This window comes from Tachypleus tridentatus, chromosome 10 (assembly GCF_004210375.1).
Source record: "Tachypleus tridentatus isolate NWPU-2018 chromosome 10, ASM421037v1, whole genome shotgun sequence".
Classification (NCBI taxonomy): Eukaryota; Metazoa; Arthropoda; class Merostomata; order Xiphosura; family Limulidae; genus Tachypleus; species Tachypleus tridentatus.
The window spans coordinates 141340426-141356638 of record NC_134834.1 but is presented as its reverse complement, the minus strand read 5'-3'; the positions used below and the strand labels follow the sequence as shown (position 1 = coordinate 141356638).

At 29.6% G+C, this 16213-nt stretch overlaps 1 protein-coding gene across 3 annotated transcripts in view; it reads left to right on the top strand.

Moving 5' to 3' along the window:
- mTor (serine/threonine-protein kinase Tor) overlaps positions 1 to 16213 on the top strand; it is a 218302-nt gene that overhangs the window by 160034 nt on the left and 42055 nt on the right. For all 3 annotated transcript variants that reach the window (XM_076464082.1, XM_076464079.1, XM_076464080.1), the window contains 3 exons: positions 2481 to 2651; positions 7440 to 7537; positions 14571 to 14667. In XM_076464082.1, the coding sequence (XP_076320197.1) occupies positions 2481 to 2651; positions 7440 to 7537; positions 14571 to 14667 (366 nt within the window). The remainder of the gene's footprint in view (positions 1 to 2480; positions 2652 to 7439; positions 7538 to 14570; positions 14668 to 16213) is intronic.

Below are 16213 nucleotides of genomic sequence, written 5' to 3'. Positions count from 1 at the left end.
CACCTCTTGAAAGCAATGTTACAGATGTAGTTTTTTAGGAGTGTAATTGGTTTCAATTATTATATGCATAGTTGATGTGATAGTACATGTATGCTGTTATATATTCTACTCTACTGACACTTAACATTACTGATGTTTCTGCTATTATGTATTCTACTCTACTGACACTTAAGATTACTGTTCATGCTGAGATATATTTTACTGTACTGACATTTTTGGTTAGTAATGTTCATGCTGTTATATATTTTACTGTATTGACACTTTTGGTTAGTAATGTTCATGCTGTTATATATTTTACTGTACTGACATTTTTGGTTAGTAATGTTCATGCTGTTATATATTTTACTGTACTGACACTTTTGGTTAGTAATGTTCATGCTGTTATATATTTTACTGTACTGACATTTATGGTTAGTAATGTTCATGCTGTTTTATATTTTACTGTACTGGTACTTAAGGTTAGTAATGTTCATGCTGTTATATATTTGATTCTTTACTGAGTAACTATTTTCTTTTTAGGTAAGACAAACCTTTTGAAGCTAGTCGAACATTTCTGACTCTCTAATAAAAGTAAAATTTTCATTGCAGCATACATACATTATACAGAGAAGCAGGCACATTATATTTGTAATTTGAATGAAATATTCTTAAATAACTGTCAAAACATTTCAAGTTAAATATACTTAAATAACTGTCAAAACATTTCAAGTTAAATATACTTAAAACCTTAAAATTGTAGGTGTTTTGTTCACCCAGTCCAAACATTTGTTCAGATTGGACCTAGTTACAAATTACTCTTGTGTTTGAAATGTTTATTTTAGATAACTGTATCACAGTCTTCCAGTATATTAATGGATATTAAATTGTTTGTTGTTCCTTTGCCTATGTCTAGTCCTCTTATGATGTGAATAGATTTGCACTATAATATGAAGTCTGTTCTGCAGAGACATAATATTTCACTAAAATAAGATTTTAATATAATTTGTAACTTAAATCATGGGTAGCTGATACTGATACTCTTTGTTTAGTCTTCTAAATTCAAAAGCACCAAAACGAGTGGAAGTTTGGGCATGGGATACTTGTTGTGTTTAAAAGGTGGTTGTTTTTATTGAGATGTTAGGTTAAGTAGGCTAGAATCTAACATTTGTTTTTGCTAAGCTTAAATTCAGTCTGCTGGTACATATATACCAAGATGAGTAGAGTAGGTTAGCCTTTGTGTATGGTTATTAATGGCATGAATTTGAATAATAAATATATTAAAAATGCATAATTTTTTTATGGGTGAAGAATTCTTGGACATGGCTTTCATTCATGCAAGTAATGCATTAGATAACATGCTGTTTTCATTGAAAAACTGGAAAAGTAATATTAACATATAATAAATCTGTTGAAAATTAAGTGTTTTTTGATTGAAGTAGATCATTTAAAAACTGGAAAAGAATGTTATTAGAAAAATATTTGGAACTTACTACAACTCCTTTGTATCATAAATTTGTGTATTAGAAATGGCATTAAACTCTCCTGTTGCAATTTAAAGGTTTGTAAAATTAGTTTAAGTCATTAACAACAGGCTGACTTTCAAAAACAAGTTCTGTACAAAAACTATACTTCCTTATAAATATATTGGTACATAAATATTTAATGTCCAGACGAGCACTAAAACCATTACCTGAAGTATTTAATTGTATTCAAAGTTGTAGTTAGCTTTATGTTGATAAAAATGTGATTGTAATATCTGTTAAATTGTAGTTCAGCATTCCTTTTTTAGAAACTGTTGGTTGTATTAGAAATTTTTGTCAAGAAGGTCGAAATGTTGTTCGCTCCTCTACATAAAAATTTTCCTGAACCCATACCAGCTGTTTTTACATATATAAATTTTAGAATGTTACAATGCATCTGTAGTGAAATATTGTTTGATTGATTTTATTATGCTAGTATGTTCATTGCTTTAGTACTGAGTTTCTGTTGCAACAAAGAAATAATGATGTGTGAGAAGTTAATAATTAAATGAAATTTTTGTATTGGTACCTATTGTGATCATAGATCACTCCATGAACATTAATTAAGCTAACTTCTAGAACTTGTAATCAAAGAAGAAAATGTTTAGAAAATATGCAAGACTGGACTTTACCTTCTACCCAGCAATAGAAACTGTTTTAACAATGTATTAGTTTCTTTATATTTTGGATTTGTCCACAGGTAATACTTATTTCATAAAAACACAGTGTATTTTTTTATGAGAACATTTTTATTGTGATACAAAGTTAATGCACATATCCTTAATTTGGCTATTTTATTTTCAGGGAATATTAGACCTGTATTCAAATGTGTATTATACATATGTAGCTATTTACATGCAGTTGAGTTTTATTAGAATTAAAGCATGTTTATTTTATCAGTTCATAATCATTAAAGTTCTTTTTAAAATGCTTGCAGTTTAGTTAACAGAAGTGCTTTTTCTGGGAATTTGTATTTTTTAGGCTTGGCATGCTTGGGCTTACATGAACTTTGAAGCAGTTCTTTTCTATAAACAACAAGGCCAGCAACAGCTTGCCTCAGGTGGTTCTAACTTAACCTCTGGAGACATCCCTCTTTTTACCTCCGATTCAAGCACATCATCTCCTACGGGAACCCTGTCTAAGACTGGATTGGTATATTTTGAAAATATTCTTACTGCTTTATTTTTATAATATTTTGAAGTTCTCTCAACATTTTTTTAAAATTTTTTCAAATTGGAAGAAACATAACTAAAAAAATTTGTTAATGCTTTCCTGCCTTTATTTGAGTAATTGCTTGTAGTTAAAAAAAATAATTAATTCTATAATTAAATGATATGTAGAAATAGTATACATGGCAATCATAAATTTGAATAGTAGATTACAGTGAATTCTGTAATCAGACTTGACCATAATCATTACTAGGTATATTTCATTGCAGAACATAATTTGAGGTTATTCTGCTGTAACATTCAGTGAATAGCAAACTCCCATTTCATCTATTACTCTCCCTTAAATATTTCTACAGAAGTTTAACATTACTTTTGTTGTAATACCAGTAATTCAAAAATAGTCAAAAGAGCAGAAAACAAAAGTTCTTTAACTATCTTACATGTGAAATAAATAAATAGCATATATATTTAAAACATTTTACAAATGTAATGGTGTTTTCTAATTTTTAGCAGAATTCATTTCTTTTCTTAGTAGTAGCAGAAGCATACAGTACGTCACTTGTTCAATATTTCCTTGCACTCTAGAACTATAATTGAAAGGTGCACATCTACTTTTAAATTTAGACATGTTTATGCAATAAAAATTATTCGTAATGTTTCATACACTTCACAAAGGGGAATTAAACACACAAGAACAGCTCATCTCACATCAACAGGGTGAAATGATGTATTTTCAAGTTATCACCATGGGACGAACAGATCTCTAATCCAGCTACCACTGTGATGATCACTTAAAATAAATATATTCTTTGAATTTGTTTTTACTTCTTTTTTGGCCAATCAGATGCGATTCCCTAACCTTAGAAAATTCATATTTGAATTCAATTCACATGAAAGTCAATATATCTAACACAAAACTAACCTGAAAGCTAAACTCTATTAAACTCTATTTTATTGTAATTGAAAGTTCAAAAAATATTTTATTTTTTAGCTTGAGTTGAAATAAGCAAATTTTTATTAGATTAATTTTAAGTTAAAAGTACTGCTCCTAAGTTGTACTTAAGCTAGAGTAAAAAAATACTGGTTAAAATTATACTCAAGTAGAAAGTAACATTTTACAGTCCACTCCCTGGGACTGAGCACATGAAACAAAACAAAAACTCAACATATTAAGAAACCAAATAAACACAGCTACAAAACTATACTTACCCAATAAAATTAACAGTGAAATCAACAAAGTGAAACAACACTTTGTCAGCATCAAATATCCTCCAAAATACACACATGCACTGATCAACAACAATAAATCCCAAGAAACAACAAACAACAAAACCTTACACTGCTGCATACCATATATTTCTGACATTAACAAAAAAATAACCAACATTTGGATAAAAACTTAACAAACATAGTATTCCAGTAAACACCAAATTTATTTAAAAATCAGTTACAAAACTAAAGTCCATACTATGTAGAAACTATAGTGACAAACACAACACCAAGATTATTCATAAAGTACAATGCAACAACTGCCATCGCTCCTATATTGGAGAAACAATGGAAACCAAATTCAAATAACACAAAAAACACCCTCGCAACTTTTTGAACACTGCAAATCAAACACAATATAACCATAGAAAACACCCAGAAACTTAAGTATGGAAACAAGTATAAACAAATGCAAAATCAAAGAAACTCTACTTATACAGCAGCTAAAACCAAAATTAAACAAATATAAAGGAACACCTTTATACCTATACTAATTAATAACCTACCGTATACTGCAACACTCTCTACAGTCCCTTACTTGTTTACATTCTTGTCCCTAAGACATGCCTGGCAACAGTCAGTTACAAAATCTTTGTTAACTTGAAGATGACCTAAGAAGGTCGAAACATTGTGTTCTACTTTACTTTAATAAAAGTTTTAATACCTGTACCAGCCGTCTTTAGAATATAGTCATACCTATCATACTTGTATAAACTTTTCCTTAGGCCTTTTAGCTCATTCAAAATCTGGATGAGCAAATGTTAATAATTAAAATTAAACTTCAATGTATAGTTGAATTCTACAATTGTAGAACTGTACCATAAACCTCACAGATAATTGGTATCAAAATTGGTAACAATTATTTTCTTACACTAAGTCTTTGCATGTTCTAGAGTGAAGTTTGATTAAGAAATATTTGATGAAAATAATATACATACAGTGAAAAAGAGAAATACCAGTCCAGCAATTTCAGAAGCAAGTACATTATGAATTACTATTACATTTTAATCTTGCATGCTAAACACATCTTAATGCACAAGATCCCATAAACAACCAGGAACACAGAAATGTTACTTTTTTTGATTTGGCAAAATCAGCTGTAGCATGTATTCTGCTTCAACAATTTTTGTTGGCACTGCTGATCAACCATACTTTTCCACAGTGCCTGACATTTTCTATATATGTGATTGGAACAGTTTCTTGTATGAATAACTGCATTCTGTATTCATGGAATTAACTATAGCAGTCAGATTCAATAGATGATGGCATTCATAATGGCAATGTGAAAGGAGTTTATATGCAATGATGTCATCCTTCTTTTGAAGAAAAACAGCAGTGTCTTGAAAACTGATGTCCTTTGCTGGATCATCTGAATATTCTGCCAATTTCTGGACCTGTTCTTCAATACCAATGTCATCACAAGACAGTAATCCTACTTTATCTTCAATAAATACCTTGAATGCTGTCACAAAAATTGATTCATTGTCAATTGTAGTCATGGTAATTTTTGTCTTGGATCTGATACTGTGAATGTGTATCGTTCAAGGTGTTGGCCTAAACATCATCAGTATGTGGCCTTCTTCAACTGCCTTTAGGGTTGTGCAGCAGAACACTTCTTAAGACAGCTGATGTCATTCCAATGAGTCAGAACAATATAACTGTCTTCTGGATGTACAGCAGTCAGTAGCTGTGTCAATATACTGTACTTTAGTCATTGTATTTATCAAATTTTTCTCATATTTGTAGTAAACTCATTAGTTCTCTTGCAAACAGTTTGTCTTGACATGGAACTGTAGTACGACTACATCACATGAATATATTCTCAGAATTCTTGTGACTCACCAATGCTGAACATATAGTCCCTTTGTAATAAATTTAATCACTAACATCTTAAGTATGGGCTTGGATAAATTTTATATAGTATTGCATATTATAAATATATAACATACATAGTTTTTAGACTCATCTCCACTTATTTGTGTAGATTTGATAGCAATGTAATGTAAGCCATCACATCAACCATTATGGGGAAACACAACACACAATGTAGGTGGACAGAATTTCCTACCATCTTCTTGAACTTGAAGAATTTCCCTAGGTATTCCTAGCACCTGCAGAGTCAGTTGCCTTTACATCTGACATCTTTAATTCTTAAATGGCAGCCATCATCAAATGATGCCACCTACAACATTGCTGCTGTTTAAAGATTAACAAGATGTGAGCCACAGTATTTCAGTAATTATCGGCTGGAAGAACTGAATGAGCATGATTTGATACTTTAAATTTCCTTATTTTCTACATTCTCTGATTGGTTATTTTATCCATTGACATTTTCCAGATTTATGTAAAATATACATTTGTGCTTTACACATTTCAGCAAAAGTGTAGTTAAGTTAAATTATTTAAAAATGAAAGTTCTTTCTGAAAAATAATACTTGAGTGAAGGTGCTTAAGTAGATTTACTTCACTAATTTACACCTTTTACTGTAATATGACTGAATGACCTGCGCATAACTTTTATAGGACATTAGATATATTCATGCAGGATTGCTCAGACACTCAAATCATCAGTCAATATACATCACCATCTGTTTAACATACTTTAAATTTTTCTTAACTGATAATTAGGCTGTCTTATCTTTTATAATAAATGAAGTTGGAATCTCCATGGCAAAGGAATAGTAACAAATTTATTCTTTTTACTTGTGATCCGAGATTGATTTGGACATCCTACACAGATATACAATTTTTAACTCTCCTAAAACACTTAAACATTTTAAAATAAAAATTATACTGCATTTCTGCATTATTATTGTGCAGTTATTTACTTGAAGATAAGGGTCATTTTATTCACAGGATAGTTAATTGACTCTAGGTTTTCATTTTAGTAAGGTAATACCAAAATATAGTGCCAAATGCTGAGTTAGGAACATTCAGAGAAGAACATAGCTAGTGATGAGTTTTAAAATGGCCTAGTCAAAATTACTGATACTAATAAATGCAAAAATTGTGGTATCAGTTGATACAGTGCAGTTAGGAAAAAAGAATCCAACTAATTTCTGGCAACTTTGGGAGAACTTGCATTAAAAACATTGTTTTTATGCTATTTATGTTTTTTTTAACTTTGTTTTGTTTTACCTTAATTTCCTTTTATGAATTTTACTGAATTTACTTTTACCTTTTTGCCAGACGTTTGGCGCAGATAGCCTAACTACTTTGTGTCATAAAACACTAAGTCAACCAACCAATGTACCCATGTCTGATAATTGTTCTCATGTAATTAAAGGTAAAAGTACTAATTAGGCATCATATTACAAAATTATCTTTGTATTAATGAGTGTAAATGTAACATGTAAACCAAAGCAATATTTTCTCTATCTTTCATGAAACTTTAAATTTGATGCATAATTATTTTGTCTTATATAACTTACTAAAAGTTAGTGCCCTTAATGTTATTTTTCAAAACTGATTAAAACTCTGATACCAAGATTATATTTTCTAGACAAGCCAACATGTCCATGACTACACTGTTCCAGCAGTCAGAGGATTTTTCAGGTCTATTGCTCTGTCTCATGGGAGCTCTCTTCAGGATGCCCTCAGGTGAGGAATAATCAGTATCTTAGGCTTACCTTTTAAATATTTCAGCTTGTGGCATAATTTTTGTATAATTTTCTGCAACAGTTTCATTGTGTAGACATCTGTATTGATAAAAGTATTGTTGAATTTCTCTCTCACCAAACCTTTTATTTTCTGGAACATGTTGACGTTACTTGTTTAGAAAAAACAATTTTAGTAATATGGATAATTTGTCAAAAATATTTCTGGTGAATAAGAGAGTTTGTACACATGCTTGAAAGTACTTAATTCTTTCTGTTTGGGCCTAATTTTCTCTGTGTTGCAAGATTTTATCAAGTTACATTCAGAGTTTAATTAAAGTATTTTGTATCATCAAAATGTACCTAATAACCCAGCTTTTAATATTGTACAAATTTTAAGTTTTTAATTTCATTATACAATATTAAAAAATCTTTAATTTTCTCTTGTATGAGAATTGTGATCTTTTCTTTCCGAGTAACCCATCTTCTATAATTTATTTTTCCATCTTTTCAAGAAGTATGGAATTTAATCTAAATTACTCACTGTAACATCGTTATCACTCAGGCAAAACATAATTTTTATAGCCTTCAATCTTATTTGCTTACAGTGTCATGAAATACATGATCAGGTACCTTTTTCCACTCTACCCATTATATCCTCTCGTTAAGAAATTGCTAGTTGTTTTCTCTGATGTTTAATACTATATTATTTCTACTCAATGGAAATACAAAGTGTTAATCTGTCAAATTATGTATTATATTACATTTTTTCTGTGCAGATGGTTGTCCATTTTGCTTCATTTTGAAACTTTAATCTCACAGGAAGCATACAAGTTTATCTGAAGGTTTAAATAATCTTATCACATAGATAGAAATGCATAAATATAATAAGTTATTGGATATTGTCTGCTTTTCATGTGTTATTGTGTTCTTGAGTGCATTATTTTATTTAATTATATAAAAGTTATTTAGGCAGTATTACAATTAGGAAAAAAAAATAGGGTTATGTTTCATAAGTAGTCAACAGTAAAAAAAAGATGACCCAGGTAAATACGTTATTCTTGTTTTTCATATGTATTCTCTATTTATTATAAAAGTAATAAAACATAAAAAGGTGGAAACCTTTTAGGTTCCATCAGATTAGATTAGGCAAAATAAAGAATAGCAATAATAGTAAAAAAAAATAAAAAAATCACAAAGTACACATGCAAGTAACTAATTTCTTACACAATTCAAAGGAGTAATGTGAGCTACATGTCTGCCAATTGATTTACAGCTTGTGTGGTGAGATTATTAGTTATACATATGTCAAAGGGCAATAAAATGCAAGTAAAAGCAGAAGTATGCTATTTAGTCTTAAGCTATTTAGGGTAAACAAATGTAGTTTCATGTTACAATTTCAAATCATTCATTTAATTCCACATATTCAGAATAAATATACACCACTACAATAAGTAATATAGATGGTTTAACTGCTGGTTATTACAGCTTTAAAATTGGGTATACCTACATGAAATGAACAACAAAAACAAAGAACCTTAATGTTCATGTAGCTAATTTTTAGGAAGAAAACATTGAAATGTGAAATACTAACAGAAGCTAGTGTTTTAGAAATGTAAATATCTGTATATATAAATGCAGTTTTGTATTTAAGAATTGGTCTGTTCCATGCTCCATGAAAATTTTCTGTCACATTAAAAACTTGTTTAATAAGTATAATGTTGTTACAGTGAAGTGGAATCTGAATGTTGGAAAATTTAAACAATTTCACTTGGAATGAAATAATTGCCTCTTATCCTGATATATGTTATTTAGTTCATCACTTCTTTTACAAAAACAATCCATTTCTTTCACAACTTGTAAATGGCCATTTTGCAAGTTGTGTTGCCAGTTGTAACTGCAAAAGGAAACAATGATACCCTTTTGTAAAGAGATGTGATGCATATTTCTGAATACTAAACAAAATATGAAGAAATTAGTAAACTGTAAAATATATACATGTATTGATTGAGCAGTACCGTATACATTATCTCGTTCATATTATCTCATATCCTGTTGGTTTTGTATTATCCATTATATTAATATTGTCTTGGAATTGGTCTATTTGAAATTATGGGAACTGGTGTTGATCAAAAATTTTGCATTGGAATATATATAGGCTTAGGTCTGTGAAACATAGTACATAGTCATAGGACATTTTGTAAAAGTCTTAATTTCTTTCCCTTTGTAAGTTTACAAACCGAAATTTATGTGTTGTTGTAACTCAACTCTTCATAAAGTGTGTAGAAATTGTGTATTGGAAGTGTTGTAAAGCCTACTTACACTGTTTGCATTGGATTTACAAGTCATAAGTTTTGTTGATAAGTTCTTCATAACTCAGTACTGTGATTAAAGGTTCAATCATGACTTTGTAGTTTACAAGTATGAAAAGTATGAGGTTCAGGCCATGATGTACTTCTAATGTTTATCTCCATTTGGTCAGAAGTTCTAAATCAATGATGATTTTACACAGCCCTTAGTGACTCTGACCTGGTTGTTTAATCCATTTATCACACATGATACGATTCAGGTTAAAAATCCCAACAACCTTTAAATAATTAATCAGTACGTGGTCCAGAATGTGTTTAATTTCAATGTGAGCCACTTATTTTGAGGAATACCTTACTATTTGTTGTTAATACTTGAAGTTGTTTAAAGAAAGTGTCAAAAGGATAGTATAAGGTATAATAAATTCTGTTGTTGATTTAGTCATCAAATTTATTTTATCATTTGTATTCTCATAGGATTATTGTAATAGTTTATATGAAAGTAAATTGCCAATTTTTTTCAACTTGCTAAAATAATAGCTAATATATTTTGAAAATTATAATAATAATAACTGGTGGTTACAGTTACACATGTAAGTCTGTACTTATTTGAACTTTATTATAAAAGATTCTGCATGCAAATATAGTCATATATATGTAGAATCCCATGGTTATTCATAAATGTAGAATATTCTTATTGGTGCATTTCAAAGTGTGTTGTGAAAAAAGTTTGAAATTTTAGAAAAAAAAGATTTATCAGTAATCATTTAAGACATTTAAATGAAGGACTATAAGATATTGCAGTGTAATAAAAATAAACTTTGAAATGTACTAGATGTACTGTGTTTCCTTACACAATCTTGTATGTTAAACAATTATACTATTCCCAAACAAACTGATAAATCTTCCTGTAATGTAATTTTAGGATGTATGCTAATTTTATATTTACTTGTTGAATATTAAAAATTTGATTTAATACAGGTCCAAAATATTTTTACATTTCCTTTCATTCAAACAGTCATACATTAGCACACCAGTGAAACTGCAACTTTTTTCTCACTTTGCTTTTTGTACATTAAAATGGTTCAGAAAATTCTAAAATTTAGGATAGTTATAATTGCATTTAAAATGATTAAAAAATAACTATGTAGACTGTTGTTGGTGACAAAATAACATTTTAATTTAACATTGACTTATTTAACTTACCTGCATTGTACCATATGGAAACTCTTTGTATATGGAATTAGTATCTTAGACTGATGCCATTTTGGAGAATTAATTTTTACTATAATTCTGAGTTTTCTCAAAATTTTAGCACTAAATGATCTACACTGGTTTGCTTCTTAAATTTAATTGAGTCTATTAATTGTTGGGTTTTATCTTAAGTTCTTATTCATTGTTGACCCTGGTAAAGATTTTCAATTGATCTCTACTTATCGGTTCATTACATTTATTCAGTACATGTTTATTAATACTTAAATGGCTTAATTTTGAATTAGCATGCCCCTGTATGTGAACTTGTGGTGGAATCATAATAAACTTATTGAACATTTGTATTTGTGTAACACATCGGACATTTTGAAGGTAAGTATATGATCTTTATACCTAAACAAATTACTGTAATCTGAATTTAAGTTTAAAACCACCTCAGTTCCACTTGAGGGTATGCTTGATGACATAACTTGCTTAACTGATATCTCATTAAAATAGTATGTTTTTCAGTACACAAAAAGGACTAAGAAAATTTTTTTGTTTTATTACATTCCAGTTAGGTGGTGTATAAAGTATTGTTTAAATATTTTGAAGTATTTGTTTAGTAATGTTGATTGAAAAGGTATTTTTTAGTAAGAATACTTTAATACTGGCTATATTTTTATCCAACACTTAATATTTACTGGTTAACTTCTATAGAGTTCTTTCAGTCCATAAAGATAGATGTCTTCTTTGACCAATATGTTTGGCATACACACATACAATGATGAACTAAGTTGGTTTGTAGTCATGTTGATAAAACCAGTAATTACAAATGAATGTAATATAAAACAGTTTCAGAATTTTTACTAGTAATAAAACATTTTAATTTTAGAAATTGAGTTTGTTATACAAGTTTATTTCAGCTCTTCCCACCAGTGGCATAGCAATATATACTTTTCATGTTTTTCTTGTTCCCATTCTAACTAGATGATTACACTGCTTTTACTTCATCTTCTCAATTACCTTTTCTACTTAATAATCGCAAAACCCTCACATGCTGAATTTTACTAGAACATTTGAGAAATTCCTTGACTGAGCATAAAAGAAGTGGTCAGACATCTCTTTCTTGGTTGCTTGGAACTCAGTTTTTCACTTAACCTCATCTTACCTCCAGAAGAGTCAAAACAAAGTCCTACCTTCTTCCTTGCATCATACCCACAATGTAATCAAACTTTGCTAAATGTTGATTTTTAAAGTAATTTAAATTGTACTTCTGTAAACATAAATCCTTTTATATTCTTTCAAAATCATTTGAAATGCTGGCTGCCTTCAATTTACAAAAGTCCAAAAATGCAAAAATCAACCAAACAGGTTTACAAAGAAAAAAACATCACACACAATATAAAGGTACTTTATTATCACTGTTTATGGTGTATAATTGATGACCAAGAAAAACACTGAGCTCCACACGTGTGCTGAACAGTATGCCCATATGGCTTAACACAGTGGCTGAATAAAGAGAGCAAGTATTCAATTTCCAGTTCCCATAGTATGAGCCCAAAGAACACTTAAATGACTTATTTTTGCATAATTAATGTTACTTGATATTCAGACAAAAGTAAACAATACATAAAATATCCAGATATTGCATCTGCAATGAAACCAGTACCTCACGAGAATGGTGTTCCAGTGCCACGTCCACCTGTAAACTGGGTAACAGAAGAATTATCCTGTGAATAATACAATGAATCTTTGTCCTCTTCATCTAATAATACTATTCCTATGGCACCTCAACATAAACTGCATCATCTGATCATACAAGAAGAGCTAAATGATCTTATTCATGACTTGTCTATCAGAGCAACATGGGTGACTTTTGGCTCTCGTTTATAGCAATAAAATATATTAGTTCCAGAAAGAAGTTTTAGTTTACCAAAGTTACCATCAAAATTCTTGCTTCTCATTATAGTACACAAGATACTTTGTGCTTCTGTGTTAATGCAGTAATGGAAGAATTAGGTAATGAACGTTTGTTTTTGAATTTCGCACAAAGCTACTCGAGGGCTATCTGTGCTAGCCGTCCCGAATTTAGCAGTGTAAGACTAGAGGGAAGGCAGCTAGTCATCACCACCCACTGCCAACTCTTGGGCTACTCTTTTACCAACGAATAGTGGGATTGACCGTCATATTATAACGCTCCCACGGCTGAAAGGGCGAGCATGTTTGGCGCGACTGGGATGCGAACCCGCGACCCTCAGATTACGAGTCGCATGCCTTAACACACTTGGCCATGCCAGGCCAAGGTAATGAACGTAATCCTCAAGAATGCAGATTCTTTATCAAGTTATCTGAAGTTTAACTAAAAGCTGTATTTTTATACAATGGGAACACTAAGCCATCAGATCCTGTTCTTCATGCTGTAACATGTAAAAGCATATCAAAGCATGCAGATTATATAATCTTAAATGCAATTTTTCAATGAACAGAGAAAGTTATTAGTGAATAAAATTTCACAATATGTAAGAATATTTTGATAAAATTTATAACTCAAACTATAGGTGTTTGGTAATTTTCAATGTGATGTTTAGTTCTAGTAGTTTGTTCTAGTAGTAGAGAACATTTTTGTTTTTGTTTAGTGTTATTAGTCTTTTATTTTAGGCTGAAATGGACTCATTATAGAGTACAAAAATTTTTTTATTTAAGTACTGTTATTGAAAACAAACAGTTTGAATGGTTTTTAGTATTTAGTTGTAAAAATTAAATTAGTTATTAATGTTACTAGAAATAATGTCTTCCTTTGTAATTATAACATACATTTTTAAAAAGCATGAAATAATTCTTTAAAATTCCATGAAACCTGTTGGTTTCATGATGTTCATTAGTGTTATTTTATAGTGATTCCTTTAAGTTCTCTTTATGATCTCACTGAGAAGCATATTGGAAGATTAATAGTTCACACTGTAAAGGCTAACTTTGCCTTCTTCTGATACCAGCTTCCATCAGATAGTTTGTTGGGTTTTTTTTAACTTGGATTGTAAGTTAAAAATAATCACAAATTCAAAGTATGGATATTATCTTCAAGTATGCATATAGCATATTTCAATTTGATGGTGCCTAATCAGAGCCTCATTTATTGAGTTATTTCTGGTCTGAGAAAAGAAAGGATGCTGTCATATAATAATGCACTTTGAAACTAAGATTTTCTGGCAATTTACACATATTGTTTACAGATTCTTTTTTTACCTTTTACTAATCTGCTCTCAATCCAATTTATCATAAACAAAATTGTGCTAAATTTGTACAGAAACCAGTGAAAGTTGTATTGTGACTTTCATAAAACAAATGTTTTGTATTTTCTAGATTATTAAAAATATTCAAAAATATAACCATTGAGGGCTGTGGGAATTTAGATGTAAAAAAGTTTAAATTCCTTTTAGTAATATTTAGTTATCTATTGTTTTATTAATATAGAACATTACCTATTTCAGTTTGTTAGAATTATGACTCATATTAAATAATTGTTTTATTAACATCCAGGTTGTTGACACTGTGGTTTGACTATGGCCAGTGGCCTGAAGTTTATGAAGCTTTAGTTGAAGGTCTTAAAACTGCTCAGATAGACACGTGGCTCCAGGTGAGTGCCTTGCTTTTGAAAAATATATATGAAAATGGATATGCATAATTCAGTAACATTCTCTGTATTTAATAATTGATATTGAATGAGATTTATGTAACTGTTTAGCTTTCACTTAAACTGTAAGTGTTCTGCCTTATACATTAGCTCTGTGGTTTACTACTCTAGAATAAATGTGAAAAGTCACATTTTTCATATCCTGTATATTATCAGAATGTTTATTTTATCTGTTTCATTATGGATTGGTTATGTCTGTTTATCTATACAAGTACAGAGCTGGTCCTCTGAATCAAGCCTCTATTGAAGAATTAATGCCAGTTATAATTCTACTTTTATATAATGTACTTTTACAAGATTTGGTAAGATTTTAGCCAACATTACAGTTATGTTCTGCACAAAACATCAACAGTTTTAATAAAGTATTTCTATTAAACAATCACCTCTGAATTTAGTTTGTCTGACTCGGGTTCTGACTAAGTAATGCAAGGTGATTTTCATGTTAAGAAAGTACATTTGTTAATTTTAAACTTTCCAAATTTCTTTTGTATAATATCCAGCCTTCTAAATGACCATCAAAAGATTCTTTTATTTTTCATTAAAGCTATATTTTATCTTCTCTATTACAATGAGTTTGGTCAATTTGATTTTATAACCACCCCAATGAAATATGAAATAAAATTAAATCTAATAAATCTTTCTCTTCTAAAATGTAACAGAAATTTAGTCATTTACGCTGAACAACCTCAGGCTTATAACAGTTCACATGTGTTTTTATTTAAGCTTACTGCTCTTTTAACCATGTGTAACTACTAAAGCTCCATAACAAAGCCAAAAATTGTCCAAAGAATGTAAAGTTAGTGACTGAACAGAGTATTGAATACATAGTACCTTAGTGAGAAATTTTATTTATTTTTTCCATGCAGTTTGTAGTTTCAGATTTTAGTTTCTCTTGTAACAAATTAAACAATATATATTGAAAACAAGAAATTTAGTAGTTATGCCTTACCTCTTTTGTTTTTGTTCTTTGCCCTACTTTTTTTTTGGAAATATGATAACACAAAAAATACAATGGCCTAAAACTATTATAATTGAACTGATTTTCTAACCAAAGCTCTAAGTTGATTAAATAATTCTCTTACCTCTTTGAGATGACCTCAGCAATAGCAGGTTATAAAATAAATACAGAATAACTTAAAACCTATTCTGAAAACAAGAAAGCTTAGTATGAAAATTGGTAAATTGAAATTTTCGTTTTCTTTTGGTTATGAATAACCCAGTAGCAAATGTCAGTTTTAATGACTTTTTTTTGTAATACAGATGTAATTGAACTGATATGCGAGTTTGACTTTGATTGTCTCCATTAACAAATAATTTTAGAGATTGTAAAATTTTAGCTAAACAATAACAATTATAAATATGTAATTTATATTAAACCAAACACATTGTGTAGAGACAGTATAAGTATGTGAAATGGGTGATTTGAAACAAGCAAGTGTAACATAATACACAGGTGTGAAGCTTGAGAATTTATGTATTAAAATTATAT